Below are 15630 nucleotides of genomic sequence, written 5' to 3'. Positions count from 1 at the left end.
AAAACAAAGGGAGGCTCTCTCCCGGTGGGCTATTGTTCCCAGAGGCAGAGGCTGGCCAAGGTGACCTGTGCACTCCCAGGCACTGGATGTAGCCCCAGAACTGACAGTGGGGTTGGAACCTGAGATACGCTGCTGACCCCTCCCTCTTGCTCTGTCCCACAGGATGACTGGGCGCTTGGCCGCTGACATGGGGGCCGGTCCGGGCCGGCAGCCAGAAGGAGCCTGATGGGTGCTCGGCATCCCCAGACCGATGCCGCCCAAAGGGAAGAGTGGAGCGCCCTCTGCACAGGCGCCCGCCGGCGCGCGGGGCTGGCTGCCGGAGCTGCGGTCCCCCGCGCTGTGCTGCGCCTGCGGTCTGTGCGTGCTGCTGGCGGGCGTGAACGTGACCCTGGTGGGCGCCTTCGCCTCCTTCCCGCCGAAGCACTACGCGCCGCTGGTGGTGGGGCCGGCACTGCTGGTGGTGGCGCTGGGCCTCTTCGCGGCCTGCTGCGCGTGTAGCCGCCGGGGCCCCGGGGCCCGCCCGCACTCAGCGGCCGCCAAGGGTCCGCGCCGGGGCGGCAGCGGCGCCGGGCCGGTGGCGCTGGAGATGGAGAGCAGCGAGCGCACGGCGCAGGACACCACGGCCATTCAGCTCAGCCCCGCCGCCTCGTCCGCGTCCTCCGGCCGCTCCAGCCCCAGCCCCGGCCCCGGCCCCGGCCCCTTCGCCCTGGACGCCTCCGCGCCTGCGGCCGCCTATACGCCGCGCACCAACGGGGACCGCCTCAACCTGCCCCGGGAGCGCGCCTCCCCCTAGCGGCCGGGGCCGTCTCGGACTCTCCTGGCCCAGGTCCCTCCGTTCAGTGCCAAGTAAGAACAAACAGAAGACAAGAAAAGGACATTTACATAAGGGTCGGGTGCTGAGCACAGGTGGCCTCATGTGTCCCATCTCTGGGACTGTTAAGGGGAGACTGGGTCGAGGCATGCCCCTCACCCCAGGAGGGGGCAGCTCCTTGGCCCTTTAGGTGGAGTCTGCTGGGCCCTACATTACTTCACTCCCAGACTTAATGAAACTGGGCCCCTGGACCTCGAGTCCCTAACACCACTCCCCAGGGCATTTGGGCACTGGGAACAAAGCCACTCTGAGAGGGACTAACTACCAGGGGTGGGAGGAAGGGGGAGAAGGGGAGGAGTATCAGCCCGGCTGTCTCCTGTCCCTACACAGTGAAAGGTCACCAGCTCCCCCTTCTGCTCCTCCCTGCCCTCCTCATCTCCACTCCATGACCTTTTGGGATTAGTTGAGGAGGATGGAGGTTCTGATTTGAGCTAGGATAGTCCCTAAGGTAGAACTGGGTTGTATACACCCCACCCTCAACTTGGGTGCAGGGGGAGCTGAGGCTAGGGCCCCACAGGGGTGACCCAATGAGGGCTCCTCCTGTGCATTCTCTCTGTGCTCGCTCCTCAATAAAGCACCTTGGAGTCAAGTCCGCTGTGGCTGTGCAGCCCTGAGGGAGGGCCTGATTACAGGGCCCTGGGCTGGGGTCCTCCCATCCCCTTGGAGACCTAGGGGAGAGGAGTGTGTGACTGAGCAAAAGACAGACTGGGGGTGCCTGTGAACTGGGGAACAGGTGTGTCAGGCTGGGGGACTGAATGAACATAAACGACCGTGCCTGTGGGTGAGATCGCCTGGCTGTGTGCATGAGATAGGGCGTGGGCAACACTAACACCACACATGCATGTGGGGGTGGTTGAGGGCTGTCACCCAGCGGAGATGTGAGGAAAGAAGGGCTCCCCAGGGTTATGCAAATCCTAGTCCTTTCTTCTGGTCTGGCTGGGATTGGCGGAGTCTGGGCTTAGCTGTGTTCTGTGTGGGTGGGTGAGGGCATCTGGTAGAGGGCTAGAGGCTGCTTTGCAAGAAGAAACAAAGGACCTGGAGTCTGGGGGGAAGATGCTGCAACCCTGGGCCAGGCCCTCCTCTGATTGCGGGGCCCCGGGCCAGCAGTGCCTGGGATGGTGGAACACTCTGGACCACAACCCCTTGCTGACCATGACTCCCTGCCCACCGCCCTTGGCTTCTTCAGCCGCCCTTTTTCTTTCCTGGGTGGGCTTCGCTGCTCTTCTGCTTGGGCCCAGGCTCTTCCCAACCCTGCGGCTCTGTCTTCCTTCCTCTGAGCCCCGTGTCTCTGCCTCTGCCTGTCCTGCTGTCTGCCCTCCCATTGACCTGGGGACGAGGGAATCTATCTCCATAGGTGCTGAGCAGGCCATCGCTATTAATTCACATGGGTCGATGGGCCCTAACCTTTGGAGCATCCAGCCCCTGGAGCTGATGACCTCTTCTCAGCGCACTTCCCCACCCCCACTGTGTGTGTGTGTGTGTGTGTGTGTGTGTGTGTGTGTGTGTGTGTGTGTGTGTTGTGTGTGTGTGTTAAGGCCCCCACCCCAGGCTCCAGTCCTGCCTCTTCTGGTTCACTGGTCTGCAGCCTCAGACGCCACCTGCTGCTGGTAGAGTAGGAGGATGAGGGGGCCACTGCTGATGCTGCCTTGGGGTGTGATCTGGCTCACCCTTCTCCTACACCTTCTTGGGAGGAGACACCCCAGATTCTAGCCCTAGGATGCTAGGCTCAGCCCACACCCCTCTCCACCTGCTGGCAGAGGCCTAGAATTGCACATCATCTTCCTCTTCTCCCCCCACAAGAAGACTTTCAGATCCAGGAGCCTGGCTGCTGAAGAGGAAGAATAAACAGGTGATAAGAGCTCAAGGCAGTGGGCCACAGAGAGATGGTGTGAATGAGTAGAATGGAAGTGAGGTGGGGGCAGGGGGAGGCATTGTCTCCCTGGAGTCTCTCTTCCACTGCTATGCCCAGCTGAAGGTCATTTGTTCCATCTGTGGTGGCTCCCTCTCCGTAGGCACACCAGAAGATATTCTCTATACCCCAGGGCGCAGTTTCCAATCAGCCACCCTAGCAACATCCCCCCCACCCCCACCCCAGGCCTGCCCTACCAGGGAACTCATCCCCTCACATTCCTGCAGGCCTCTCTAGGGCAGTACAGCCAGTGCAAAAGCCCTACGGTGAGAATGAACTTGGCCTCCAGTGTCAGGCCAGGAAAAAAGGGCTGTGGGGTGGGAGATGAACTTGGCGGGGAGGAACTATTGCTCGGCTCATATAAAGCTGAGTAAGCCAGGATGAGGAGTTGGGATTTTATTCTTGGTGAGATGGGAGCCACTGGAGGTTTTTAAGCATGATCTGATTTATGAATCGTGCTCTGCCTGCTGTGTGGAAAACAGTGTTGGGAACAAGAGGAAAATGGGGTAGGAGGTTATTGCAGTGAGACATGCTGGGGGCTGGGACTGGAGTGGTGTCTGTAAAGTGGACAGATTTGACATCATTTTAGTGGTGTCTGTGAAGTGGACAGATTTGACATCATTTTTGAGGTCTTCCTGTTGGGGGAGTTTAAGGAGAGTGAAAGAGAAGAATCTAGGATAAAGTTCTAGAATCTTGGTTCAAGCAGCTGGGTATATCTGGAGGCAAAGCAAGGGCTGTGTTAAGATGAAAGGTCTGTTAGCTCAGTGGAACTTCCCCTGGAGCTGGAGCCACACCCTGAATTCTGGAAAGAGAGCAGAGGGGATGCAGATTTAGAAGCCACTGGCATTGGGTGGTGGCTAAGCCATGAGTCCAGATGAGGCACATGGGAGAGATGAAGACGGAACCCAGAATCTAGACTAGTCTAATCTCTGAGTCTAGGGGAGAGAAGGTACCTTAAGTTGCCCAGTTCTGAATCTCACCTACCCTTCTGCTGGTGCCCGTGCCTCAACAATGAGGTCTATGGACGGGGAGTCGGGGATTAGGAAGAAGTGAGTGGACTGTGAACTCTAAGAGGTCGGGACTGCTGTCTTGTTCACTGCTGTGCAATCAGTGCCTACCTGGCACAAGGTGGGTGCTCAACAAATATTCGTTGAGTTAGTAAAATATGTGAATCCTATCCCACAGCCGAGACTCTAGAGAAAATGATCAAGGAGCCAATTCTGGGCAGGAAAGGTGAAAAGCTCCCTTTGTGTGGGGGAGTTCCCCTGGCCACTTCCTGCTTTCTACTTCTTTGTGAAGAGGCTGGAGAACGTGGGACTGTAGAGATGGCTAGATGGACACTGATGGACATGCCTGAAGGCTAGGCTCCCAAAAGTAGGCAATGGCCATAGAGATGGGCCAAGCCTGAGGAAATAGAAACTGCTGGAGAGTGCCACTAGAGGGCAGCCTGGGCACACGGCGGGCTAGAGACTACAGCCCAGCCAGCCTGCACACATTGGCCTTTTCCACTTTTGCCGGTCAAGGCCTTGTGGAATGGGAGGAGTGGAGAGTTGGGTGTACTAGCTGAGGGGATCGGAGAGGTTAAGTCAACCAGATTGACTAAATGACACCTCCAATCCTGGAACCTGATCTTATCACAGAGGGAGCCCTGACCCAAAACAGACTTAGCCTTTGTCAAGGTCACAGGTAAGTCCTGTGTGGAGTCATAGACTGAATCCTCTCCCAAGTCCATAGTGAGTCCTGGCCTGAGCTTGATCCTGGTCACACTCTGAGCCCTGACCCTGCCAGGTCCATACACCGAACCTTGACCCTGATCTTAGACTGAGTTCTGACTCAGTTCACAGACTGAACCCCAACCTTTATCCAAGATTGAGCCCTGACCTGGACACAGACTGACCCTTTGTCCTGGACACATATTAAGCCCTTATTCTGGTCACAAACCGAACTCTGACCCTGAGCCATACACTGAACCCTGATTCTGATAGCAGACTGAGCCTGACCCTGGTCAAAGAGCCCTGAATCTGGTCCTAATCTGAACTTTAACCCTGATCCACACATCGATCCCTGAGCCTGGACAAGGACTGAGCTTTCATCAAGGTCACAGACTGAGCCTTGATACCTAAGACGTGCTCCCCCGACACCCCATTGACTTAAGGACCTTTCAGATGAGTCTCCCATAGGCCAGGCTTTAGTCCCAAAAGGAAGTAACTCCTGGAGCCACTTTTGAGGGGGAGAGAGGATTCCTGGGTCTTTGAATGGTCCAGAAACTCCTGAATGTTGGCCAGGCAGAGGAAGGCTGGTTGTAGGCTGTCCAGAATCTGAGGGAAGAGGACGGCTGGGTCTTCCAGGAGCCCCTGGGGCCCTGGCGCGGGGCCTTCCTGCTGCCAGTGTGTCTGGAGGCCTCCAGGCGGGGAGCCTCTTCCATCTGCACTTTTGACTCCTGCTATAGCCCTTGTTACCTTCTAGGGGAACTGTGAGGAGGAGGTGAACTTCTGTGAAGAGAGTGGGACCAAGCCATCACTGTGTCCATGTCCCCGCCCTGCGCCCTGGCAGGAGGAGACGCTCGCTTGCTCTGGGAAGTTATCTGGCTGGTCACTCAAAACAGGCAAGAAAAGATGAGTCATGCACAAGGTGGCACCGGCAGGCTCCAGCCCCAGGTTGGCTGCGTCCCTTGAGACAGGAGCACGGAGGCCGTGTGGGTAAGGAGGCAGAAGTCCTAGACGTGTGAGGAGGGAGGCCCACAAGGGACCGTGCAGCCCCTCCCTGGGCTCCCCCACCAGTTCCGTTTCTGTCCTACCCAGGGTGCCGCCTGGGTGCCTCGGGCCTGCAGGACCAAGCTGGCCTCTGCCAGGCCCACCGGCCTCGGGCTCACCTTGGGAGGTACCCAGGGTGGCGGTGAGGACTGAGCCAGGCAGGAGCCAGGCGGGGGAGGGGGCAGCTCGAGTCAAAAAACGCTGACGCCAGAGACAATGAGCTCTCCGAGGCTGAGGCAACTCATTTGGTCCCGGCCACGCTTTATTAAATTCTCATAAACCTGTCAGGGGGGACAGGGCTCGCTTCAGTTTACCTCATTAGCCCGACACAATGACGGGGGTTGGGAGGTAGAGGGAGGGGGCAACTAGGGGAGGCCGGGCTCAGTGCTGAGAACCGAGCCAGCCAGGAAGATAATTGAATTAAGTGGCTTTTGTTAATGGTTTTTAAGACTCCGAAGTGTAAATAACATTTAGGGGATTTCGTTTAATGGGGCTGGGGTTTTAGGGACCCAGGGAGCTTAGAGGAGGTCCGGCCAGTCCCTGCCCCTCTCCCCCATCCCAGGGCAGCTTCGGAGGAAAGAGGCAGTGAGCGCCAACACTGGGTGCAATGAAGTTAGTCTGGGAGGAGTGAGGGCGGGGCCGGGGAAAAGACAACTTCCTGGGGTGTCTTTGAACAGACACGGAGGGGACATGAGGGCGAGGACATGGAGGCAGGGCTGACCGCGATGACCTGCCCAGGCCTGCAATGCCGCCACCGGACAATGCGGCCAGGGCTGTCTCTGGGGTGTTACTGGAGGCAAGGCTGTGAGTGTTTAGGGGACCTGGCCTCCTGGGGCAGCCAATGGTCATTCCTCATGGAGAAGTGCTTATTGCCAGTCAGAGGGGCTCCCCTGGGAGGCAGTGAGCACCCCATCACAGGACAGGTATGGGGCTGTGGTGGTGGATTAGACTCGACCCCAGGCTTCCTGCAGGAGACTGGATTTGAACTGAGCTATAAGAGAACCTGCAGGTGGAGTGGGGAGCTCACTTCTCTGGGGGCACAAGGCCTCAGGGGAGCTGGAAACAGAGACGTGGACAAGTTGTCTTAGGATCCATCCCCAGGCTTTCCTCAGTTACAGCTTCCCCCTCCCTGCAGACATGGTCCAAGCGTTTGTTGGCTGGGCTGGAAGCAAAGGGCTCTGGGCAGGTCCCACGGAGCTGGAGGCACAATGGGGCGGGGCTGGTCCTAGGCCAGCCCACAAAGGGTTAAGGCGTTAATCGCCCTGCATGCGACAAAGGGAAGTGGGTTTTCTGATCCAGAAAGGATCAGTCCCTGGGACGCCCCATCAGGCCCTTCAGCGTGAAATTACACCCCAGCAGGGGTGCTCTCCTCCCCCCATACACTCTGCCCGCCTCGTCCTGGCACAGGATTAGGGCCTGGAGTCATCAGCTTAATAGCTGCCTCCCCTCCCAGCCCCTCTCCCTTGGGAGCCTTCAGTCCTGCCTCCAGGCCTGAGCCAACCTCTCCTCACCTTCTGCCCACCTGTCCCTTGATCTTTCTGGTCATCTCTGTCCTAACTCTTGGTCTGGTCATTCCTTGGCTGACCCCTGACCCCAGACCCTAGTTTTTTTATAACCTTTAATCAGCACCCCAAATGTATTTGCTTACCTATCTGTTGTCTGTCTCTGCAGCAGTGCTAAGTGCCTTGGGCACAGGCACTGCATCCCCAGTGTCCGGGCTGTGTCTGGCAGATAGTTGGTGCTCAATAAACATTAGTTGACTGAGGCCCCCTCCCACCCACCCACCCACCCACCTCACAAAGACTGGGTGTGGTCCCTGAACTCTGGACATTGGTGCTCAAGACTGAGAGGAGGGAACTAAAGCCCGTGCCAGGAGAGAGCCATGTCCTGAGGTCCCTGCCTCAGACCCAACCTCATCTCTAAAGGATGCCAGGAAGGTGACAGACCAGGAAAGGGAGAAGCCCTTCATGGCCAGACGGTGCGCACTCATCCTTGGGTGCTGTCCCTGGAGGCCCTTCCATCCCACTTCCTTGGGCCCCTGCTGAGCCTTTGCCACACGGGCGACTCTAAGCCACATCTGCACCCGCAGCTGCGTGTACCCAGCATGGGCAGGGGTCTCAGATGGAACAATCGAGGAAACTGGAGGGCAAATATCACAGAGAATCAAAACCCTAGGAGGACATTCAGAAAGCCAGGCTGTTTGAGGCAGGCTGATGGCCTGTGTAGACTACACTCCAACCTCTGCACAGGAGTTAGCGGCCCAGCAGCAGCCAGGGCCCCACAGCAAGGCCAGACAGGAGCCAGTTCCTGAGGCCCTAGACAAGAGCTTAACCCTCGCACTGCCCCTCCAGTTCAATTTAGCAGGTATGGTATAGATTCAACACCAACTCTGAGCCAGGCTCTGGGCCATGCCAGGCCCTGCTCAGGGAGCTCCATCTGGGTGTGGATAAGACCTGCACTGTGGGGGCCTAGAGGGCTGGAGAGGGAGGGGCTTGCCCTCCCCTAGATAATCAAACAAGGCTTCCTGGAGAGGGTGTCAGGTGGGTGGGCTCTAAAGAATGAATAGGCTTTTCCCAGAAGGAGGGATCAGCAAGAGCAAAGGCAGATGGGAAGGGCACAGTGGGGGTCCAGTTTGGTTGGACACCCCAGAACAGTGTGAGAAGAAAGTGTCCCCTCCCTGCTGGCTGCCCAGCACGTCTGTGTGGAGGTGAGGGGAAGGGTGGGGTGACCTATGAGGAGCCAGGCTGCCAGGTCTGCCAGCTGCTCAGGTGGAGAGGGCAACAAAGAGCGGCTTTGTGTGCACATGCTCACACTCACACGCACCGCACACGCCCCACAGCAGTTCTTTCCAAGAATGGCTCTTCAAGCCTGGCTGCCAAGATAAAGGAGCCACTGGGCGGTCAGCCCCCAGAGGAAACATCGCTCCTGTGGCCTTTGTTGTCCGAAGGGCTTTCGGAACCCCAGGACTCCTCTTGGAAAGGACCTCGGGCTGAGGTGGTGGTTCCCCACCGCTGGAGATGTGGGAGATGATGGCACCGCCTCCCTGGCCTGGCAGGGGGAGGAGAGCCCCAGGGGGCCAGGCTGGGAGCATTAGCAGCAGTGGCAGCAGTTTAATCCTAAACTTTCATCACCACTCGCTCAATTCCCACAGCCTGGGGGTAGGCAAAGATCTCCCCATTTCACAGAAGCTCGCAGCTTATTGAACAGCCCCACGGCGAGTTAATGCTAGACTGAAACTGATGTGGCACCAGTCACACACTTAGCTCAGCCCTGGCCTCATCCTGAGCCCCAACTCTGACCTTTATTGAGCCACGACTTGCCCTAGACTGAGCCCTACCTGTGTCCCCAACTGATCCCTGATCTCAGCCACATACAAACCTTTGATCCTGGCCCCATTCTGAACCTCTAAAAGAGCTGGGAGCTGCCCTAGACCGATCCCTGATCCTAGCCTCAGATTGCCTCTACTGTTAGCTTTAAGCCCCATGAGGCCGGAGGCCTGTGCTGCTCATTCGCCCCTGCTACTTTACATGTATGCATGTGCAATTATTCCAGTAATCTCTCTCTATAGGCCAGGGCCTGAGTCTATTGCTGTTCACCACACTAATAATAGTGTAATTATAGCATTAATAACAAGAATTTTTTGAGCATTTACTAAATGCCAGGCTTTGTGCTCAGTATTGTCCAGTTGTTATCTCATTTAATCCTCACAAAAAGCCCTGAAGTACATGTTGTTATGCGCCCATTTTACAGATGGGAACACTGAGCTCCAAGGTCACACTAGGAGGAGGTGTGTAGCTCCCTCCACCCATCACACTCAGCTGCCTAATGAGGGACGGGTACGGACAGGGAAGTCTCAACTATAATAAGAGCAAGAGGAAGCATTTGGACAGGTGGGAGAAGCAAGGGTTTTCTGGAGACTCTGAGTCTCTGAAGCAACAGAAGGGCCAGGTGAGTCGAGGGAGATTGTGATGAAGAAATGAGACCAGCTATACAATTTATGCAGTCCAGTGCAATATGAGAATGCAGGACTGCTTGTTAAGAAATTAAGGATTTCAAGGTGGGTCCTATGTAACTGCACAAGTCACATGCCCGTGAAGGTGGCCCCCAGAGGGGATGTGTGTGGGGATGGATGTGTGGATCAAGGAACATGGCTGTTACAGCAGCAGCTGGGACCGGGTCTGATTCGCCACCTGTGGGTAGTTGGGCAGTATCCTCAGCAGGCACAGGGGAGCAATCATGGGGCATCTGGGCACCAAGCTGGCAGTGTGGCTGGAAAGGCCCATGTAGAGGGGAGTTGGTGTCACTGTCTAAGTGTTGGGTGGTGCTGTCTGGAGTGTAAGCCGGGAAAAATGCACATCTTGGGGATGGGGCGAGTGTATGTGGAGCATCCAGGTGACAGACCATGGTCTCTGTGCGTGAGGGCTTGTATGGAGGGTGGGGGTAATATATGAGTAATACATAGTAGACAGACAGACATCCTGAGATTGTGTGGTCCAGTGCAGAAGTCAGCATGTCCCATGCGTCTGAGAGGGAAGATATGGGTGTGAGCGCGTGTGGTTGTGAGGGGGGAAGGTGTGTGTGTAATTGGGAGTGTGTGGGAGGTTGGAAGCATATATCCACCCCGCGCCCCCCTCCCGCTTTCTCCGCCCCCCCCCCCCCCCCCCCGCCAGGTGCTTTCCTGTGCTGCCTTCCCTGTTGTGAGGTGCTCCCAGGTAAAGCTGTCCCGTAGCCCGCCCTGGCCCAGCCCGGGCCTTCGTGGGATCAGGTCCCCCTCAGAGATACTGCTGCCTGCCTAGGGTGGTCAGAGCCAAGAGCTGCCGCCTAGGCGGTTGGGTGATCCTAGGCCAGCGGTGTCAGGTTCCCCTCCAGGGCCGCCCTCTGCAGCCCTCTGAGGGCCTTTGTTGGAAGTTCAGACAAACTTGTCAGGGGGGCGGGCTGGAAGCTGCCTCCTAATCGGCTTTCCCAGAAGGGAGAGCAGAATGAGAATGAGACTTCCAGCCCTGGGCAGCTCTGTGGGAAAGCAGGGGGAGGGGTGGGCCCGGCTCTCCCTGCCCGAAAGGACCCTCTCACAGGTGCCCCTTCCCCAAGGCACCTGAGGAACCGGAGCCCTGGACTGAAGAACTGAGGCCCACACCTGAGAACAGGAGGATTCGGGGAGAAGTTTCAGAGAGCCCCCCGCCTTTCTCATCTGTCTGAACACACACAGCAAGCCAGACACAGCCACGCAGCCCCTCCGCTTCCTCAGGCCCTGCTTTTTGCCTCCCCTGCGCCTCCCAGGAAGGCTGGATGGACATGGTTAGTGATTCCCACTCAACAGAAGAAGAAACAGGGCCAGAGAGGGGCAGTTATTTGCCTGAAGTAACTTGTCCCAACTCCACAATAGAATCTTCTTTGCTTCACAGTGTTTCCCTGAGGTCCACCCTCAGCATTGCCCGGCGACCTCATTCAGATGCGCTCCCTCGCCATGTCTCTGCTCACCACCCTCAAGGTGAAGAGCATGGATTCTAGGTGAGCCGTGTTCATACTGCGGGTCCCCCATCGCTAGCTGTGTGGTGCTGGGCATATTATTAAACTTCCCTGTTCCTCAGTTTCGTCATCTATAAAATGGGGTTAATAATAGGACCTACCACATAGTTGTGTGGGGATAGAGTGACTTAATAATATCTATAAAGTGCAAAGCACAGAGGAAGTGCTATGTAAGTACTCGTTAAGTAAGTTAAAGTCTAAGTCAGCAGTGCTGATCCAGGACATCCCAATGTCTTCCCTTCAAGAAACGGAAGGCTTCTCAAATGCAGCAAACAAGCCCAGCCTGAGCGCAGGCGCATCCCCCCCACACCCACCCACCCCCGGCCCAAGGGTCCTGTCCACTGCCGCCAAGCCAGAGACTCAGGAGCACCCTCAACCCCTCCCACGCCTGCAATCACCACAGTCCTGCTACTTCCTAAATCTCTCATCAGTGTGACCCCTTCTCCTCGCCTCGCCCTCCAGTCCACACGGATGCCACCTTCTTAGCACTAGGACATGACAGGGGCCTCCTCTCTGGTCTCTGCCTCTTCATGAACCACCATGCCCCAAAGGTATGGAATGGGGGTGGGATTTACCAAAATGCAAGTCTGACCACCCCATTCCCCACTGGGAATAGCTTCCAATGTGCTCCCCCAGGCCCTCACGCTTGAGTCCAAGCTCACAGCTTCCCTTCCATCCTCAGCCTGACACTACCCCCCACCGTCCCGGAGGCCCACCCAGACAGGCCCTCCGGGTTCAGAGCTCACTCAGCCGACAGGTGCGGTAGCGCTGTATGTGCCCTGCCTCTCCCAGGACACCTCCCTAGCCCTCCTGACAAGCACTGGACCTGAGGGACTCAGCTCGAAAGTCTCCCCACTTAAGGGCCTTCCTGGCCTCCCCTGGCTGAGCTAGGGACCCCTCTTCTGTACTCCCCGAGTTCTCTTATTTTTGAAACCCCAATTGCCCTGTGTTGTAACTGTCTTGAGAGCAGGGACCATGTTTCTCCTTACTTGTTTCCATGTACCCAGCACAGGGCCAGGCATACAGCAGGTGCACAGTAAGTGCTGAGTACGTGTAAGTAATTGGAACTGCAGGGTTACCTGGCTCCCTCTACGCCAGGAAAGGTGTGGGCCATGGTGCTGAGGAATGTAGGCGGCACACAGTGGCGCGGGTCCCTGAGGGCGCAGTGAGAGGTTTGGCAGACATTTGATCTGCCAGCCCCTGACAGGGAGGTGGGAGGGCAAGGTGAAAGGGGCTGCTCCCCGCCCTAATCCTCAACCCCACCGGGGAGAGAGGAATGCATCTCCTGGGGTCTGCCACTGCCCCTGGGAAGGCCAGCAGGCAGCTCCCTGCACACTATTCAGACTGCCGGGGTTCTCCTACCAGGAAATCCCCCGAGGTGACAGCCACCCCTCCCAAACCCCAGGCTGGAGCTGGCACAGGGGCCCTGTGCACACTCTGGAACCTGGCGAGCAGAAGTGATCGCCTGCCATCTTTTTCTTGAAATGCAAAAGGGACTGAGATTTCACAAAAGGAATTTCTTAGTTGTACCCTTTTCCTGCAGTTACTGCCTATCTGTACAGTTTCACACTCTCCCCCTCTCTCTTGCTCATGCATAAGCACACACACACACACGAATGCAAGCAGACACAGGTTCTCACGGGTACATATAGATGTATAGGCTGTAATCACACACACACACAGACCCTCACCCTGACCTGGAGGGTCCTTCATGAATCTGGACTCCATGCTGCCTCCCGTAGATTCATCCTCTGCTTGCTCATCCTTGAAGTCAAAACGCTCCCTCCAGAGGCCGCCCATCCCATTGGAGAACAGCTCTGCCTTAGATCCAATTGTGCCTTCCTGCCATGCCCCTTTGGCCCTGGCTTACTTGTTGTTTCCCACAGAATCCCCTGCCCTCTCCATCCTATAGACCCACCCCCAGGCTGCCCTGAAGCCCCCAGGTGCCCGGGCCCCTGGCCACCCTGCCTCGTGTGCTTGGGTGAGTGAGATCCATGCAGCCCAGAGTAGGTGGAACCCTTCCCACCCTGTCCCTCTGCTCCCGTGACCACTCCGGAGTGACACAGCAGCTGCCAGTTGGTAAGGGCCAAGGAGAGAGCTCTGAGGCCCATGCGGAGTGGCCAACCCGTGAGGCAGGCCTGCCTCCCTCCCCCACGGCCACAGCGCTGGACAAGCAGTGACAGACCTGGAGACAGCAACTGCGTAGCCCACTGCAGGCACCTCTGGGAATGAACCTGGACCAGAGGCTGTGCTGCCAGATTCTCTTTTATTAGCCAAGTAGGACAAAGAGTAGGTCACAACGTCACAGGAAGTCAGACAGACAGACCGATACACGGGATAGAGTGTCATGCTGCACTACGCAGGGGGCAGGGCCGGGAAGGGGGGGTCTGAGTCTTGTTTTTTCAACTAACAGAATAAATAAATACGGTACACAGTGTTTTTGCCACAGGCTGGCACAACCTCTAAGCACAAATGGTCACAAAACAGCTGGTTTAGAAAGCAGTCTGTATAGCCTGCCGGCTGTGGAGTCGGGGTTGGGGGTCCAGGCCCCTCTGGACCATGCTCTGGGGAAGTGAGGAAGCAGAGGAATGGAGACCTCAAACGAAGGGAGAGGTGAGGAATGAGGCTTTCCTGGAAGGGCATCAGGGTGACCCAGCCAATTCAGCTTCAGTCCCCAGCGGTGGGGGGCCTTCCCAAGCCCGTATCCTCTGATCCTGTAGGAGACCCTCGGTGCTCTCTCCTCTTGCTTTCTAGCTGCTTTCAGTAACTGAGGTTGGCCCCCCAAACTAGGTAGAGATCTGCCCAGGCTCAGGTACTTCCCTGCCTTCTCTGGGCTGGTAGAATTGGGTCAATTGAATGAGGAAGTGTTGACAATGATCTGAGGGAAGCTGAGCTGAGCCTTAGGTGGGCCTGGCTCCATCCAGGGCAGAACATGACTGTGGGGTGGACTTGTCCCTTAGAGGTCAGGGGAGGCTGCCTGGAGGAGGTGATGTTTAAAGCTGTTGGATTCCAAGGCCCAGTGACAGTCATTTGCATCCAGGAACAGGCAAAAAGCTTCAGTCCCCATGCCTGGTCCAGATGAGATTTTGTTCGGTTCAGAAACACATCTTACTGGAGCTGATCCCAGAGGACGAACCAAAAATTCCCTCCTGTCTCCTAGAGTCTCTGCCACCCTCCTGTCCCCCTGTCTCCTGCTCTGGTGCTCCTATAGCTGCTGGATTCATCTTCCAAATTCCAGATCCCAGATCCTGCTTCATCTGATCCCCTGTTCCGAAATCCTCACCTGCTTTGGAGGTGAGGACTCTTGTCTGGATCCAAGGCCCTGAGCCCCACCTCTCATAAAGCCAGCCACGCCTTCCCTGTTGTCTACTTAGTCTCACTCCATTGTTTTGTTCAAACAGCTTTCCTGGCACAGGCTACCATCCCCCTCACTTCCCTCCCCAGACTTTTCCATCTGCCTCTGTCAGACCCCCAAGGATGATGGCCATCAACTGCTCTGCAGACCAATCCTACCAAAACACCAACAGACCCCCCACCTTCTTCCACTGGGAGAGGAGACAAGCCTTAGGAATTTCAGATGCAACTTCTCTAAGCAGGGGGTGGAGGGTTCAGTGGGCAGAGGGTTGGGGTTCAGTCCCCAGAGACCCTTGGTGCTCTCTCCTCTTGCTCTCTAGCTGCTTTCATGACTGAGAATCTGTGCAAGACAGCCCCCTCCCCCTGACCTGAGCCCCAGACCCTATGAAGGCATGGAGATGGGGTGACCACAGAGGCTGGCTCTGGAACTCAAGAAAAGCAGAATCAAATCCAGACTGTCTCAACTTGAAGGAACCCATAATACTTATTGGGAAACTGAGGCCCGGAGACCGTGGCTGTGCTCACCGGAGAGGCTTGTGCGTACAACACCCATGGCTCCACAGCAAGGCAACTGTAATTCTCTAATTCATACATTGTGCTTTTGAGAGCTGTTTCGTGGTGGTTGTGAGTGTCACTAAAATCTTCTGAGGACAGACATGCAGACTACTGGAGCTGGACAAGACAGCACAGCCCATCAAAGCCAGATGAGGACATGGGCCCAGAGAGCCTATGGCTGGCCCAAGGTCACGTTGCTTTGAAAGGGAGTTTGCTGAGCAGGGTTCCCAGTCAAATGGGAACACATCAAGAACTAGCTGAAAGGAGCCCTTACTTCAACGATCACTCTGGGACAGGACGCCATAGACGCCTGAGACCACGCACTGCTGCGTGGTTTGCACTCACTGTGATCAGGAGCTAGAGTCCAACCTCCCCTCCTGGCTCAGACGCACCCCTGCAATGGACACTAACTGCTGAGCCTGGAGGCGAGGGTGTGCAGAGGGGCACCACCTCTCTCTGAGAGCACCTCTTCCCCTATCACCTCCTTCCAACCAGGGAAGTCTCACCAGAGAGTTCTAGAGCCTTGTGGGCAGTCCTGGGTGAGCAGGGGCAGCAGGCCTGTCCGGGAGTGCTTGATGCCCACCCCAGCCTGATTCCTGCCTCCGCTCCCCTCTTCCTCAACCTTAGGAATGGGCCTCAAAGCTGAGAAAAGAGAGGAAGGA

At 56.8% G+C, this 15630-nt stretch overlaps 1 protein-coding gene across 1 annotated transcript; it reads left to right on the top strand.

Moving 5' to 3' along the window:
• Nucleotides 1–250: 250 nt before the first annotated feature.
• Nucleotides 251–793, top strand: TMEM275 (transmembrane protein 275; the record flags this gene model as incomplete). Its single annotated transcript, XM_079778388.1, has 1 exon — nt 251–793. One exon carries the CDS (start codon nt 251–253, stop codon nt 791–793), a length of 543 nt encoding a protein of 180 aa, XP_079634514.1.
• Nucleotides 794–15630: the final 14837 nt, after the last annotated feature.

The sequence above is a fragment of the Cnephaeus nilssonii genome (assembly GCF_951640355.1).
Source record: "Cnephaeus nilssonii genome assembly, chromosome: 7".
Classification (NCBI taxonomy): Eukaryota; Metazoa; Chordata; class Mammalia; order Chiroptera; family Vespertilionidae; genus Cnephaeus; species Cnephaeus nilssonii.
The sequence above is the reverse complement of the archived record's forward strand: the minus strand, read 5'-3'. Positions and strand labels throughout refer to the sequence as shown.